This window comes from Pantherophis guttatus, chromosome 2 (assembly GCF_059756535.1).
Source record: "Pantherophis guttatus breed Tessera chromosome 2, ASM5975653v1, whole genome shotgun sequence".
NCBI classification, from domain to species: Eukaryota; Metazoa; Chordata; class Lepidosauria; order Squamata; family Colubridae; genus Pantherophis; species Pantherophis guttatus.
The window spans coordinates 179,349,486-179,367,760 of record NC_142064.1 but is presented as its reverse complement, the minus strand read 5'-3'; the positions used below and the strand labels follow the sequence as shown (position 1 = coordinate 179,367,760).

The following is an 18,275-nucleotide window of genomic DNA, read 5'->3' as shown; positions in this document are numbered from 1 at the left end:
GGGGCCAAATTATTTAATATGTTTTTAAAATTGCTTTTAATTTTATATATGTGTTTGTTTTATTTCTTGGCTGTGCACCGCCCTGAGTCCTTCGGGAGAAGGGCGGTATAAAAATTAGATTAAATAAATAAATAAATAAATAAATAAATAAATAAATAAATAAATAAATAAATAAATAAATAAATAAATAATATGCACTTTTATCAAATGTAAAATATTCTGTCATGATTACTTTCACAATCCATATGTATATGTGCCATAGTAGCCATCTTGTAATGAAATAAAGGCTTTTGTTATTTGGAAAGTGACAGACAGCCAAGTATTCTGGTAAATTTTCAGCAAGCAAAGTGAGACTCAAAACATTATCTACCTGTTTCTGTGCAAGCAACTATAAACTTTTACATTCACATTATAAACTGTTCAGGAAGCACTTCTGCAAAGAGATGTGCATGCAAGGAGTCCAAGTGAACATCTACTTTTGTAATAAACTAAGAATTTTCAAACAGAATTTAAGAAGGCATTTGTCAATGCAAGACTCAAAGTTATCTCTAATACATATTTCACAGAAAAACAGCAGGTTCCTGATAAAAAGTATTGAAGGGGTATTTTTTTGCCAGAAAATTAGAAATAGGTTACTATTTTAACCCTATATTACCCTTTGTCATAAAGTACAGCTCATATCTCATTAGAGATATGCATAGCAAACATCAGAATGATAGTTTAGGCAGGTATACACAGTCTATGTGTAGGAAAAAGGAAGAATACTTGTTTAGGTGAATAGAACAGGTTATGTTTGTTTATTCTCTTCTGCTTATTACCATTTACTCTTATCAATTTCCTCTGTTTTTGCCTACCTTTTTTTGGTCAGAATAAACAAGGAACAACAGCGGTCACTGAACAAAAGAAGGGAAAAGGGAGCTTTGTTATAAGTTTGCTTTGATAATTTGGGCTTCAAATTGCAATCAATCAATCACTTATCACTTAGACTAAGCAGCTTCAGACACCATTATCCATTTCTCTTTTAAGAAAATAACCTGCCCAATTTTTAAAAACATCCTACCTACCATCTGCTCCCCAAATGTATTCCCATCACCATTTCTAAAGGATAAAGGTAGCCAAGAAGATTTTTCCAGTATATCAGTACTAGTAGGAGAGTGTTTATTATCATCAAATGACAGCAACACAAAATATAAAGAAAGATTACAACTATTTAAAAAATAACAAATTAAAAATTAGCTATAACAAAACTGACATAAATTGATATTTAGAGAATACACACACACACATGCACACCCACACCCACAGAGTCAAAGGCAAACTATTTGCAGGACTCATTGATTTAGAATCAAACTTTGATCTTATTTCTAGATTAGTAGATGGTAATAAATTAGACTACTATGAATATTTTTAATTTCAAGCTTTACATGAAAAATTATCATCTCTTTTGAATTGCAATAATGTTTTTCAGGAATGCTAAATATAAATCCATATTCCACCTCATATTTATATTTTCAGTTTTCCATTGCAGTGCTTTAAATAAATGTTCACCTTCCTAAATTAAATGCCAACCAGGTTTTCATCATTTTATATGCAGATACTCTTCTAATTTCACAAATTGCTTCAAGGTATAATATGACCTTCAAATAACATTCTATATACTACATTTGAGCACAATTCTCAAGCTGCCCAGTGAATTGTAGTAAATATTCACACAAAGGGAAAATCATGTTCACCTGAAATTCTAAGATAGAAAATCAATGAAACACAGTCAGTTATTCCTATTATCCTTATAATGTCGATTTGATTAGCCACCATCTCTAATTTAACTAAACGTGTGTATTAAAGCATCTTGTATTTTGCATTCACTAATTTTGCCTTTTTAAAAAACAAAAGATAGGGTAAAATGGATGGTATGCATATTGCAGGGGCAACAGTAAAATGTCAGAATATTATTATTTGTGGTTCTGATTGATAATCTTTTTAATGGCTTCAGTTGGCTTTGGCTTTTAATCTTCATCTAGAAATATTTTAGAAATGTTCATCTTCTAAATGTTTCATTTAGAAATGTTTAGAAATGTTCAGGTATGAATATCAGCCTACAAACATGATTAATGAATATTGAAGAGTTTAGGCTTTGTCTCAAACCATATCATAAACCAAATTTTGGGTACAATTTTCCAGTGCTTGGAAAGGGTCTATAAATATAACTTGAATTAAATTGACCATGCCAGTGAGAATGTTATGATAAGCATTTAAAGTAATTTAGGCTAATTTACACAAGTTGTACTCCTTGTATTACAATACCATGGCCCTAATGTGTTTCAAATCTGAAGGAGAAAAGGTGTTTGGAACATACCTGGGTCTGTCATACCATCTGTAGCAGCACTTTAAACTTAACATACTATATACTGTATTTTCCAGAGAGAGACTCAGCTCTTTTAAGAAACTGTAGACATATTATGACCCAAAGCACTTTTTTATCTGCAATTCTAAAATGCCATCCACCCTGTTTAAAATATTTGTTGGTTGGACAATGTTACGTATTTTCACCACACTGATTACCAGTGTGGACTGAATCTTTCACTTTTGCAAGTCTGTCATTTGACATCACTCATTCATGTTGCAGTAAGAAGTTATGTAATTCATATAACTTTGGGTTCACTCTCAAGAGTTTTCCTCTGACCCTGATATAGGGGCAGAAATAGGGTGACTTCATGGAACTCTTTCAAAACCTACAAGGTATGCTGCAAAATAGATGGAAAAGATCCCTTATCCATAAAAACATAGGTTGTGTGATCATGCTGAATTTTTCTAAATTGTCTGTGGAGAATTTAATATTCAGGTGAAATATTTCACAGTGCTACTTGACAATTTATTAAATGTCTTCTTGAAGTTCTTGCAATAATTAATCTGGGCTTCTAAGTCACAAGTTCATTATAAAAGCTTGAAGCAAGTAAATGCCATTGATATTACTTATGTTCACTTTGGAATAATACATTTGGATGTATTGTTTCTGGACATGTCCTGGGGCTGCATGTGGGCATCAATGGCATGGGCAGTGCACACTAAGAGGAGATGCCCAGTGTGCATGCGTGTACCGGGAAATGAACTTCTAAATGAACTGCACCGGCCAGCTAGTCTTCCGGTTACTGGCATGCATGCGTGCATAACAATCAGCTGGTTGGCTGATCTTCCAGTTTCTGACACTGCTGCATGTGTGAAGGCCAGATGATCATCGCGTGCGCATGTGCACTAGTAACCAGAAGACTAGCTGGCCAGTGCAGGTGTGCGCCGGAAACCCAGAAGAGGAATAGGTGATGCCAGGCAACATGGCTCTGCGTGCCACTTCCGGCATGTGTGCCATAGGTTCGCCATCATGGTTCTAAACCATGGCATATTTGATTGGTAATTCATAGGATTGTTAATAATACTTTGGAGCAATCTCTGCTTCTCAAGGACACATATGTTCTTCTTGATAATATCCTTAATATTTGGAATATATCAAGGTATAATCAAGAATTATGGATCTTTCATGCATGAGAGATACCAAAGAATTAAATAACGATGGAAAAATGAATTATGTCTGAACTGCAGCAGCATACTGTTGAATATGTGTTACTTATCAACATTTCAATCAGCCTTCAAATGAGGAAAAAGAAAGTATTCATTTATTTATTTATTCATTTATGTTTGTAGCTGTCCATATTAATCCATTAAACTGTATTAAGTGGCAAAAATTGTTTAAAACAATTAAAATGGTTTTTAAATAAAGATGATCTATTCTGGCACTTGCTTCTACACATGCTTAAAGCATGTAGTAGGTAAAAGAGAAATCATTGGGACCTGGCCAAGCTGCAAACCTACACACACTTATTAGAAATAAACCCCGTGGAATTAATTAGGACTTACTTCTGGGCTGACATCCAGACATTTGTGCTGCGTATCATTCTTCAATTTCCTTGAAAATAGCTTTCATTGAAATTAATGGGATTACTGCAAAGTAACGCATAAAATAATGAGGCCTATCTGTGATCCTGTAAGAACTTAAAAGTATTTATATCTTCTTAAGACACCAGTGACACTATCCAGCAAAGCACACACATTTTTAATTGTTGCCTTTTTTTAATTGCCAGAGTTATATTTGCAGTTAACATTACCATGGAAATAAATTAATGCATTTATTAATTATAGTTGTATACTTAATTTATTCCATATGGAAGCCAAGATGATCTGCATAAAGTTTTCAGAGACTCCTTTTCAAGTACTGATTAGGCTTAGCTGTTGCAAAATTGTTATAACATGTACTTTCATACACAGTCTTCAGATCCTTAAGTGTAGTTATAACATCCCTAGCATTATTACTACACTATATACAGTACATGTCATTGGACAAAAATAGCATGAATATTATATCTGTATCTTTGTTCCTTAGTATTTGAGAAGCAAAATATTTTGCAGCCAGGATTTTCTTGAAATGTGTGACTATATAAAAGTCACCCAAATGCACTTTTTCTGAATACCAGATGTGTCATTAAAGAGTTTCTGATTTTTTTAAAAAAAAAAGTTTTAAAAATAGAGTAAAATCACTCAGCATAAGAACACCATAAAATAAACCAATGGTAACAGATGGTGTTTGTCTTGTCAAAACTTGTGTTAAAAAGTTGCCACCTATCAAAGTGGATTTCTTTTGCTGGATGTTATATGTAAAAGTGCTATAGAAAATGTGACCATTAAATTCTTTGTAATACAAACATTTATTTTCATGCTTTCAATTTTTTTTAAAATACATGTAGAAATTGTATAAATTTCACCCAGTGGAATATTATGCTAAAAGCTGGAAACTGAAGTTTTCCCCCACCCTTAAGCTCTGCAAATTAGTTAGTTTGAATAACAGTGTACTGAAGACACAAATTCCATACCAAAGATTATATCTGCCCAGCAGGTTTCTACAATCAGAAGTTGCCTATTTTTTCTCTTAGAACACAATCTACAATTAATTATTTTCTTCAGAGATATATTTCTTTCTCAGAAATGTTTTTATTTTCTTCCACATATTTCATAAAATAGTTTACTTGCAATAGTAAATGATTCATGGACAAAACAGCATGTTATAAAGAAAGTAATTGTTTCATCTGAAACTGGTACTGCAGAAATCAATGCAAAGACCCACAGGACACAAATACAACTTTGCTTACCTATGTCATACAATCGTTTCTAACTTTTCAAATATAAAACCTGTAGGAAGTCAATATTGAAAAACTACAAGAAAGGCATCAAATTTATTAATTTTATCACTGGGACAACTTCAATGAAATCCCACTGGAGTTAATAACATCTGACTTATTTAAACATACTTTTCTTTGAAGATAAGGAATAATTGATGTGTGACAAAATTACCAGGAACAGATGAGCATTACTGATAATAATAATACAACATACTCAGCTCATGGCCAAACAAGAGGCTAAGATTCTTCTGTCGAATGAATGAATGAATGAATGAATGAATTAATATAAATCTGATCATGAAATATTTGTATCTATTGAAAATATAAGATGAAACAAAATCAAAGGCAAATTATTCAAACTAATGAATAGTGTCACATTTGTGGATCAGAAACATTTTAGCGTCTCTTTTTACTTATCCATAAACAAGGCCCCAACTAACTGTTGAATCTGACAGTCAGATGACACAAAGAGTTAATAGAATTCATGGAACTTATCCATTTATTTATTCAGTTTATATAGCCTACTTACCATGTAACTTTGGGTGAATAAAAACCTTTCTGCCAATTTGAGATTGATATTTCTCCTTAAATTAGACATCAAAAGAAAGATGAGCTTCTTAAGTTCTCAGTACAAGAAGCAAAAGACAAAAATAAGTTATAATTCTGGAACAAGAAATATTGAGGCGGGGGAAGTCCCAGTATTTTTGTTTTGTTCTCTTACTAAATCTGTTTATGATACATTTTCACATCTAGGAAAAATTCTTAGCATTTGACATATCTTTCCAGTAGAGCACTAACAGGTTAATGTAGAGACTAGCTTGCTTAAGACCACAAAGTGAGGTTATTGCTGAAAAGAATTTAAACAATGGATTTTTGTTCCATCTACTAGCCTAGTTCCGACAACATATTACTCCCATTAATTTAAAACTCTGTTCAATTAGTATTAACTTTTTAATTAGGTTTAAGAGTGTCCTGCTATAACATTTTAACCACTATCACACTGTCTTAAGAAATTCAGATGTTGTTAAAAACCAATTAAAGATCTACTCTTAAAGAATTCAATGCTACTTTAACTGATATTTCAAAAAGGAAAATAAAAGTCATTAGTGCAATAGGCAACTGAAAAGTTTTATTTTCTATTACCAAGGCTTTAAACAAACAAATAAAATAATCCAGCCAACTAAGTTTTATATCGTTAAAAACAAGTACAAAGCTAAAAAAAATCAATAAGTACATTATATATAACTTAGAGTAAACATTTTTTATAAATAAAAAAACCCCCACAGAACTAATTAATTTTAGATACCAAACATCTAAAATTGAACCAAATGTATTCTGGTAAAAATATTATTTCCCATGAACTGATGCTTTAAAAAAATGACTAAATTAAGTGCATAAACTTGAGAGTGTTATCTGGGAGGAGTTTGATCCTGTGGCTCCCGAGGACGTGGACAGGATTCTGGGACGGCTGAACGCGACCACATGTTTATTGGACCCGTGTCCGTCCTGATTGGTGCTGGCTTCCCGGGAGGTTACACGAGGCTGGTTTCCAGAGGATTATTAACGCTTCTTTGAGTGAGGGTGTCCTACCGGCCGCCTTGAAAGAAGCAGTGGTGAGACCCCAACGATGCCCTTGAAGTGATGTTCCAGTGCCTGGAGGCCGTGCGGGCCTTGTTGGGGAGAAACAGGCTCCGACTCAACCCTTCCAAGACCGAGTGGCTGTGGCTTCCGGCGTCCCGATATAGCCAGCTGGTGCCATCGCTGGTTATTGGGGGCGAATCACTGCCCCCCACGGAGAGGGCTCGCAACTTGGGCGTCCTCTTGGATGCACGGCTGTCTTTAGAAGAGCATATGACGGCTGTGGCCAGGGGGGCTTTTTATCAGGTTCGCCTGATACGCCAGTTGCATCCCTTTCTGGATCGGGACTCCCTACGCACAGTCACTCAGGCACTCGTTACTTCCCACCTGGACTACTGCAATGCTCTCTACATGGGGCTCCCCTTGGGGTGCACCCGGAGGCTCCAGTTGGTCCAGAATGCGGCCGTGCGGGAGATTATGGGAGCAACAGGGCCCTCCCATGTGACACCTCTCCTGTGCGAGCTGCACAGGCTTCCGGTGGTCTTCCGGGTGCACTTCAAGGTGTTGGTGACCACCTTTAAAGTGGTTTTAACTGGGTTGTTTTAAATTGAGGACCGAAATTATTTAATGTCTTTTAAACTGTTTTTTAAATTTTATATGTTATGTTTTATCTTGGCTGTTCACCGCCCTGAGTCCTGTTGGAGAAGGGCGGTATAAAAATCAAATAAATAAATAAACAAGAAGAGAAAAGTGTCCACTGTCCTTATTCTAATGATGACATCACCAGAAAGACAATTTGATAGCATGATTCAACTACCAAATAGATGGAAATTTTTTCTGGGATCATTTCAGTAAGAAGCACTGAAAAAAAATAGCTCTCTTATGTCTCTTGTTGCTGTGACGAAATTCTAAATAAAAGGCATAAAGGTAAACAAAGAAGATGTTGAAATAATATTCCTTAAGATGAATATACCATAAGGGAATTGCAATATGTAAAACCAAAAATCATCAGTAGCAAGGAGTATTGAGTCCCACCCATCTATTCACCCCAGATTCAGCATATTTTTTTCCAGATGAAGAGAAATGAAGATCTCCCATTCTCCTTGGCATATTAACAATGTAATGAAGTAAAAATGGGAATTTTAGTTGGATCTTGATTTTCAGGGACATCCATGGGATGAGGGCAGGAGTAGATTTAAAACTGAAGGTAATAGTTATGATTACGTGAAACCATTCTTCTTTTTACAATGCACTGCATACAGAAGAGCATAGAGCATATATCACATCATCATAAACACTGTCTTGACTCTATCCCCCCACAAATGTTCCTTCTGAGTTTCTTCCAATTATCAGGACCAATAACAAACTATAGTTCTCACAAAGGAAGGTGAATATATATGTCCCAGGATAATGTTACAGGATCCAATCTGGGTCAGTCACTGGGACCACGAGTTATGTTTTACAAGCTTTTGGACTCATGCTGGAGCTCATCATCACGGAACCTCTCTCTAGCCCTTCTCTATAGTTCTTTTACTATTTATAGCAGAAAATGTCAGATCTGCTTCCCCTAAAAACAGTGCTGGAAAATTTGAAGGATTCGTAGGTAATGGTGTACTAACTTCCCATCCATCTACAGAATCATCAACTGCATCAAATGCCTTCTATGAACAGAGGAAGTCCTTTCATGCTTGACAAATACAATTAAGACCAAAGCCTGTAGCCACAATATAACAAAAGTTGTAGTTGTGTGTGCTTGTGTTTAACAGTGATTTTTTGAAGAATGCTTCAGCGATTACGGGACTCTGTCCTCAGACAGATTACAAAAACAACCACCATCTGTCTACTGACAGCCCAAAATGCATAATTTGGTCATAATTCTTTCACTGAATTACTAGTACTGGAAAGCTGATATAATTGCCAATTCCTACATCTGCATCATCTTATGAATAGCATTACGAACAATATTGAGCTTTTTCATTACTGCACTGAATTTATATCTGAAGAAATAGTGCCCATCAGTCATTAAAGCAGAATATGCTTAGGATTTATATGTAGATTCAAATGTAATTTATTTACCCAAGTTTCAGCTGTGGAAAATAATCTAAAATATGATATAAAATCCATAGAAGAATGGTCAGGGTTTGCTTATATTTGTGTTTTCTGAAGAATAGGAAAGCTTAGTTTTGCTTTTTTTTTTTTTTCAATAGCAAATCATCTATTAAGATTGGAATAATATGTGAATTAGACCAGTAATAGTTGTTGTTAAAATTCTTTGTAACAAGAACAAATGGATGAACCAGAATCCCAGGTAAATAATAAAATAGATCAAAGCAAACACTGTAACTCAAAATGGCAGCAATAATTTAAAAAAGAAATTATTCCTGGTATTTATGGAGCGAATGTTGTAAAAAGCCCAAAGCTACATAAGTTTATATTGTCACTTATTAAATGCAGTAACATATATACTGTTCTCATAATACTGCACTAACAATACAATAATAGCCTATAATACATAGGCGAAGGAAGCAAGTTGACTGGTGAAATTATTGCACTTCCATCTAAACCTATATGGATCTGAGTTTATAAAACCTACTCAAATATTCTGGAAAGATAATGCTATATTGGAAGAAGTCATAAGATTATTAAGTGTAGATGCTGGAACTCATGAAGTTATTATATTTTGTCGCCTAATGCTTAAAGAGAAGACAACATTATTAATGAATCAAAACTAATTATCTTTCATACTTTCATTTGAAATTGTGGAAAACAACTATAAGTTTCAAGTAATATTTCCTGATACATTTTACTATTACACCTTTCCATTGAATTTTCCAAACCAATGTTTTTAATAGCAAACATTGACTAAAACAAGAAATATATGCATAAACATGTACAAACACAAACACGTAAGTGTCTGCTTATTCCTGGCATTTATGGAGCGAATGTTCCATAAATACCTGGAATACCTGGAATAGCTGGAATAGCCAACTAACAAAACTGAATTTACTTATAGGAAATACAGGGTGAAACAAGATAAAAATCTTACGTATTAGAGAATTCTTTGTTTCAGCCAGCTGCTGCCAGCCAGTCTGTCTGTCTTTCAATGTCTCAGAAAGTTGAGTATGAAAATCTAAATGGAATAAAATAAACACAATTTAGCATTCTCTTCATTAGATTTCACTGTCAATAATATATTTTTAGTATACCCCAGCAGTATTTCTCTAGAGTTAGCCCACTAGCCAAACATTCACTGTGATTACAATTAAGTTCTGCAAAACTGCACTGGCAGAATTACCAAAATGTGCCACTACTTCCCAAGACAAAGTCATTATCAGTAAATATACGGGATGTATATTTGAATGTATATTTGACAATCAGTGTGAATACTGATTTCCATTGCCCACATATTCAACCTAATCCTAATTTAAATTTATCTAACATATTATCTTCTATTGTAATCTTAGCTAATCTGCTGAATATGAATTGAACTTCAAATCAATTTTTATCTAAAATCTAGAAATGAAAATAAATCCAACATGACATTTTCCCCCCATAGAATGCCATCAAATAGCATAGGTTCCTTATAACATTGGAACCATTTTGAGGAGAAAAACATTCACTGTGATTACAATTAAGTTCTGCAAAACTGCACTGGCAGAATTACCAAAATGTGCCACTACTTCCCAAGACAAAGTCATTATCAGTAAATATACGGGATGTATATTTGAATGTATATTTGACAATCAGTGTGAATACTGATTTCCATTGCCCACATATTCAACCTAATCCTAATTTAAATTTATCTAACATATTATCTTCTATTGTAATCTTAGCTAATCTGCTGAATATGAATTGAACTTCAAATCAATTTTTATCTAAAATCTAGAAATGAAAATAAATCCAACATGACATTTCCCCCCCATAGAATGCCATCAAATAGCATAGGTTCCTTATAACATTGGAACCATTTTGAGGAGAAAAGTATGAGGGAAAAAAGTTTCTTCTTTTAAGATTTTTTTTTCCTTCGTTGAAAATAGATACATTCTAAACAGCAACAAAAATTATCATAATTTAGATAGACCTTAAATTCTTCCATGCACTGAACAAGATTTTAAAAACAAGTTCCTGCTGATTAATTACAATTTAATGGACAAAAATTTTCAGAAAGAAATGGGAGTAGTACATTCAGAATTGTTACAATTGTTAACAATTGTATTGTTTAACAGTTAACAGTAAATTAACAGTTTGAATGGAAAAGAGAAGCTAATTAATAGCTAGGCCAAACCTTTCTTTCAGGTTAAAATTACATTTTCTTGTAAATAATATTACTGTCAGAATATGCATTTGTAATAAATGCTATTACACATTAACAAGCTACAATGAAGAAATAGACAAAAAATTAAACAATTTAAGCTATGACAGCATGCTAAAATAAATATTTATTTATATGAAATATTAATGGTTTTCCTTCAAACCATATTTGAGAGAGATTTGTTGTAGAGATGGACTGCAATCTTTCAATCCTATTTGGGTTCTTGCCTTCAATGGACTACTTGTTGGATAGATTTCTATGAATCATGGATCAAGCTAGCGAAGTCTATTTTTAAGGTAGGAACAAACAACTAAAAGTTTGGGATACACACCTTAAATAAATCATACCATCATGCATTTTCTTTGTAAACAACGTTGTTTGTTGTTCTATGTAAACAACAGTACACACATTAATATTCCCAACCAAAATTATGCTAAATTTGCAAAAGGATTCCTTACACTTTTACCAAGAAACGTTATTAAACAGGCAAAGAGATTTTATACCACTTGTCTTAACTATTTGTTAGGTTTTCAGGGACAATGTACTTCCAACATATACTATTATTGCATTCAGCAATCAAGCCTTAATTTCATATTTCATAAAACATTTGAGTTTATTCATTTTGTCATACACATTCACTAAATGTACAATAAACTTTCTTTCCCATTTTTCAGTGACATTCTGGCAGGTAAAAATTAGCCTTTGCATCTAATCAGCACATCAGATAGATTAACGGCACTCTCCAAATTCTTCTCATTCTCATAATTCATCTCTCCATGAAAATTCTGCCAAACTCATTTCCAGGAACTTTTAACAAGCTAATCTCCATATAGGGTTTTTTTTTATTTGCATTCAATTTTTCTACTTTTTCCTTTTTACAGGAAAACAATAATTCATTCATCCAAATGATAAGCAAAGATGCATTGTTTATACACACCTTAAATAAATCATACCATTATGGAAACCAAAACAGGTTTTTTTGTATTTTGTTTTATTTTTATGATTTTTTTTCTTACTTGCTAGCATTTATATTATTTACTTTATTTTTTACTCTTTGACACATCACAGTAATTTCAAATTAAATTTCTAAAATATTTTCAAAATTTTGTCACTTTCAGTTTCATCCCAATACATCTATTCATGTTTTAACATTTTATTTATTATACTGAAGGCTTGTTTATCCACTTCTTCCTCTACTTCTATTTTTTTATTTCTAATTTACATCAAAATCACTTTTCAGTTGTCATCCATTTTAATCTTAACTGTTCATTGTTCTCCTTCCCTTCATTTATATTTTTTCCTTTTTATGCTTTTTATGCTTTATTTTGTTTGTTTCTTTGTAATTTTCCTTTCCTTTTTTTAGTTTAGTTTCATTTTTTTCTTATTTTATGCATATAGTTTATTTTATAATAACACTATTTTCACTATGTACACGGTATAAAAACAATTAGGCCTTATGGACCAGTCACAATATGTTTTATTAATTAACTTTGTTTCAGAAAAAAAAATGTCGCTGTGTTTAAGGAATGTTCAAAGCATGTAACAAGACCTTTCAAGAAAATTTGAAGAAAATGTAATTATGTTCTTAAAAATAGATAAATGTAATATTTCTAAAACTGTGATCATCACCAGATAGGCCCATAGAGTTTGCTTTCTGTTGTCCATCATGGCAGTGGTGATTCAAGGCTTTCACATAACTTTTTGAAGGAAGTTAGAAAAGTGAATACTAGGTTATCCCAAAGGTGTTTTTTGAAAAGGCAACTGGAGTTTGGTTTTCCTTAAAAATCTTTGGGACAACCATAATCTGGATGACTGAGAATCTCCATAGACACATATTCTCGGTTAGCCCCCATTAGTCATGTCTGTAGCACATGCAGGATTCCCTGATTACATTAAAGGCTACACTGGGCAAGTCTGGCACATTGTTGCCCATATGCCACAAGTGCAACTAAAACTCAATTTCATCCTAATCATCCTTATGGAAAGTCAGAATTCTAAACTGCATATTACCTTGCAAGCATACTATTTATCATACCACACCAACTAGGAGTTATGTGCAGCAGAAACCCAGATGCCTAAGGGAATATATGAATAGCTCCTTATTTTTCTGTGCAGCATGGAAGCAAGTCAATTCAACCCCCATAGAAAAGATTACCTGTGTCTGACTACTACTAATTTCTGAAATAGTAATATTGCTGAAGTTAATTGCATTTTGCTACTTTTCTATCCTTTGGTTAGCAAATCCAAAACAGCAAGGACTCTTAAATAATCCACCCATTCAGGGACATTTTATTCAAAATTTGGCTTAATTTATAGTTATAATAAAAACATAGAATTAATATACAATATTATAAATACCCAGCAATCAACACCTAAATGAACAAAGATTAATACCAAGATTAACACTAGACCAGCAATCAAGAAGTAAAACAATACCCCAATCAAGGAACTACCATTTCAGACAAACTAACATAACCAACAGCTAAATCAAGGAATCATCAAGAGGACTCCCACTCTCAGACTACTAGTGTACAAAATAATAGCAAACCCCACTGTCTTCAAGTACTGATGATGTTACCTAGTTTGATAATGAAACAACTGCAAGAAAAACCAAAGTCATAGCAACAAGGACCCCACAAATGCCTTTCTGGAAAAACAAGCTCTAATTATGGATGATTAACCATAGTATCCCTTCTTAAGTTTTTTAAAAGACTGCTAACATTTTATTGGTCCCATTTTTAATAGTTTCTTTCACGTTGTAGTTTTGTTTCTGTTCCTTTATCATTCTTTTTTTTTAAAAAAAAATCTATTTTTAATATATTTCTTGCAGATTTCTGGAAACAATAATCCAAAAAAAATATTCAGAGGTATCATACTATGCATATTGTTTCGAGATTGCAATCTACCAGCTGGATAAAACATCTAAATATTAAAATTGAAGAGTTTTAACCTTGAGCTTTCTGGCCTTCATCCAAGTTCACCTGCTGGCCATTAAGGAAGCCCTTAAAGTGTTGTTATGTTAGAGGACATTAGAGTTCTAATCATGATCTGTCCAATTTTGAGCTATTTAGAGAAACATTCTTATATAACCAATCCCATACCAACTTACTACATATGGCATTGCCTAAGACTGACAGGGGTTCATAGGAAGAGATCTGCATTAATGGATTGGGCTCTGCCTAATTAGCTTCAAGATTCATAGAACCAAGCTACCTCTCAGGAAGATACAGATCTTGGATGGTGATAGTGGTGTGGAAATGAAGGGATAAGAAGTTAAAAGAACATTGGTGCAGTAAACAAATCATGGATAAATGGATAAAACCAACCAACCTGGAAAGAAAAATATAATAGTTGTTCTTCCGTTGAACAACTGTGGAGAAGCCATATAAGTTGCCTTGATAGTAAGATGGGTGACATATAAATTTAATAAAATAAATAAATAAATAAGCAGGGATGTTACCTCAGGCAACTTCTAGTTTTCCCCTTGCTCCATTTGCAGTGAAATCATAATACACCTCAGTAAACAAAATCCATTCACTCCTATTCTTTCTCTTCCCTTTGCTCTCAAGCATAGAAGGCTAAAGTGTCTGCTCCCCTCTCTCCATTCCACACCTGAATATAAGCCTACTGAAAGAGCTTTGGCCTCCTAAGAAAAGCACGGTTCTTCTACATCACAGCATAACTGGCCTCCTATCCTGAGGAAATTTATTTTATTATTTATTTATTAATTCAATTTGTATGCCGCCCCTCTCTGAAGATTCAGGGCGGCTCACAATGCATTTAAAATCATTATAAAACATTTAAAAATTAAAAACATTAAAACTCATTCACACCATTCATGGCCGGATCTCGCTGGATCACAAGAGCGAGATCAATGGCCCCAGGCCTGCCGGAAAAGCCAGGTCTTCACTGCTTTCCGGAATGCCAATAGGGTGGGGGTAGTTATCTCAGGAGGTAACTGGTTCCAGAGAGCTGGGGCAGCCACAGAGAAGGTCCTCCCCCGTGGGAGCCGGCATTGTTTAGCTGATGGGACCCGGAGGAGACCAACTCTGTGGGATCTTACCGGCCATTGGGAGTTATGCAGTAGAAGGCGGTCTCAAAGATACCCTGGCCCTGAGCCATGTAGGGCTTTAAAGGTAATAACCAACAGCTTGAATTGTGACCGGAGACCAATAGGGAGCCAGTGCAGCTCACGGAGAATTGGTGTAATGTGAGTGTACCTAGGTACACCTACAACAGCTCGCGTGGCTGCATTCTGGACCAACTGTAGTTTCCGAACACTTTTCAAGGGTAGCCCCATGTAGAGCACGTTGCAATAATCTAACCGTGAGGTGGCAAGGACATAAGTGACTGTGAGGAGAGCCTCCTGATCCAAGTAGGGTTGCAATTGGTGCACCAGGCGAACCTGTGCAAAGCTCCCCCTAGCCACAGCTGTCAGATGTTGGTCTAATCTTAGCTGTGAGTCTAGGAGAACACCCATTCTGAGGGGGACAATTTCTCCCCCCCAGAACCAAGGATGGACAATCAACATAGTCTTTAAGAGGCAATACCCACAGCCACTCAGTCTTCTCTGGATTAAGTCTGAGCCTTTTGACTCCCATCCAGACCCTCACAGCCTCCAGGCATCGGCACATCACATCCACCACATCACTGAATTGACACGGGGTAGAGACATACAGCTGGGTGTTATCAGCGTATTGCTGATACCTCACCCTGTATCGTCGGATGATCTCACCCAGCAGGTTCATGTAGATGTTAAATAGGAGGGGAGAGAAGACCGAGCCCTGAGGCACTCCACAAACGAGGGGCCTGGGGTCGACCTCTGTCCTCCTACCAACACCGACTGTGATCAACCAAAGAGACAGGAGAACCACCGTAACACGGTGCCTCCCACTCCCAGCTCCCTTAGTTGTCCCAGAAGGATACCATGGTCAATGGTATCGAAAGCCGCTGAGAGGTCAAGTAGCACCAAGATGGAGGAATGACCTCCACCTCGGGCTCGCCAGAGATCATCCATCAGTGTGACCAAATCTTCTGCAAGCACCCAGAAGGAAATAATATCATTTCTTTCCTCCCCCACTAGACTTGCCCTGATCCTGCTGGCCTTTTGCAAGGGGCTACAAACCTAGTTTTGCCATTGAGCTTTCATTCAAATTTAATTGTGGACTGCCCAGAGTCATGTAGATCAGATGGGTGGCCTCTAAATTTACTAAATGAATAAATAAATGTGCAGCTTCAGCACCAATATGCAGCATGGCATCCTTGAAAACAAAGCCCACGCAGATCAGGAAAAAACCCAAATCACAACCACAAATTCTCCCACTGTAAACCAAACCCAGAACTAAGCTGGTTTTTTTTTTCTTTTTTCTTTAAAAAAAGCTTGCTAAATACATTATGACTAAATGATTGTAAATGGAGACCAAGGCAGCATATTAGTATATCACCTTCCATTTTAAATTCATTAAAACCTCATGAGGTAGACTGGGCTGAGAGACGGTGGTTGTTTGAGTCATCCATTGGGGTTCATATGCAGATTAAGCCTTGAATCCAGGAACCTCTGGAGTCTGTTCAATGCTGTAACCACTATTACATATAGGTTTAGCTGATTCATTCTGTTTAAATAAGAATTCTGATGGCTGAGTTCTTATCAGTGGAACTGAAAATGTCTCTTCTAAAAATAAGATAGTAGCTTGTTTTTTGTATATGCAGAACATCAATGTACTTCCATAAATAGACTACAAAAATAATACAAAAAGATTCCAAAATTTTATAATCATGGTCTCTCAGTTTCTAGGGCTTATTCAAAGTTGAAATGGCCAAGGCAAGGAATAGAAAGTAGATTTGGGAAAGAAAAGCATAAAAAAAAAAGACGAAGAGGAGGAAAAGTAGGGGAGGGGGAGAAAAAAGACCAAAAGGAATAGTGGTAATGCTCATTGAGCCAAAATTTATGTTGCTAAATTAGACTTTTGTTAAGTGAATTTTGCCCCATTTTACAACCTTTCCTACCACAGTTGTTAAGTGAATCACTGCAGTTATTAAGTTAGTGACATGGTGGTTCAGTGAATCTGGCTTCCGGATTGACTTTGCTTATCAGAAGGTCACCAAAAAATGATCACATGTCCCTGGGACATTGCAACCATCATAAATATGAACTAGTTGCCAGGCATCTAAATTTTGATCATGTGACCATGGGGATGCCACAATGGTCATGAGTGTGAAAAACGGTCATAAATCACTTTTTTTCAGTGCTGTTGTAACTTTGACCAGTCAGTAAATGAACTGTTGTAGGTCAAAGACTACTTGTATTTATTCTCCCCTCTCCTTCTTCTGGACAAACTTGGTCTCTCAAACGCTTGAACAAAACTATAGTTCAAATCAGAATATAATTGTTAATCTCAGAAGATGCAATTGTTGAATTAATTGAAATAAAACAACAGACATTTTATGTTTCACATATATTTTCTTTTTTTGATTTGACTATAGAAGCCATATCTGCGAGTTATACTACCATTAGTGATCCTACGAAGGGCCCTTATATAGCTCTGCATTAGCTGGTATCAAAGCCAAGAGTGATTTAAACTATGTCATTTTCGAGTGCTCAGGTCTAGGAATAATCAGTTGAGAACTTTGTTTGTTTGTTTTCTTTGTCTGATGAAGCTTATTCTTGCTTTTAAAGGCTCAGAGAAAATACAGCAGCTTTTCAAGAATACTTCAAAAAGTCATGAATAATACTTAGGAATGCTTAGTCAAGAAGTTAAGAACTATTGAGAAATAGGGGATTTTGCATTTATGCTGAAAATCCAGCCTTAAAAGCAGTTGATTTTATCATAAGTAAAAGCCAGGAATTAATAACTATTAACCAACTTTTTTTTTTAAAAAAAGTTAAAATTTATTTTAAATATAAGTGAATGAGGTGCCATCCAGCATTATGATAATAGATTCTGACTGGATAGTCTTTGTCCGCTAAACCTTCCAATGTGGTTTGGAAGAGCTATCACCACTATGAAGTATAATTAGGAAGCATAGATTTCAGATGATGAATACAGTTAGAGTTTTCTGCTTGATATATTCCCTAAACCAGTGATGACTAACCTTTTCTAGACCGACTGCCCAAAGCACACATGCACGCGACTGAACTCCCAAGATGCAATGGGTGTGTG

At 35.0% G+C, this 18,275-nt stretch overlaps 1 protein-coding gene across 6 annotated transcripts in view; it reads right to left on the bottom strand.

Annotated features, from left to right (window-relative positions):
• The window catches only part of TENM2 (teneurin transmembrane protein 2), a 959,433-nt gene that overhangs the window by 511,546 nt on the left and 429,612 nt on the right, over positions 1 to 18,275 (bottom strand). For all 6 annotated transcript variants that reach the window (XM_087887374.1, XM_034406200.3, XM_087887377.1 and 3 more), the window contains one exon: positions 9,850 to 9,933. In XM_087887374.1, the coding sequence (XP_087743500.1) occupies positions 9,850 to 9,933 (84 nt within the window). The remainder of the gene's footprint in view (positions 1 to 9,849; positions 9,934 to 18,275) is intronic.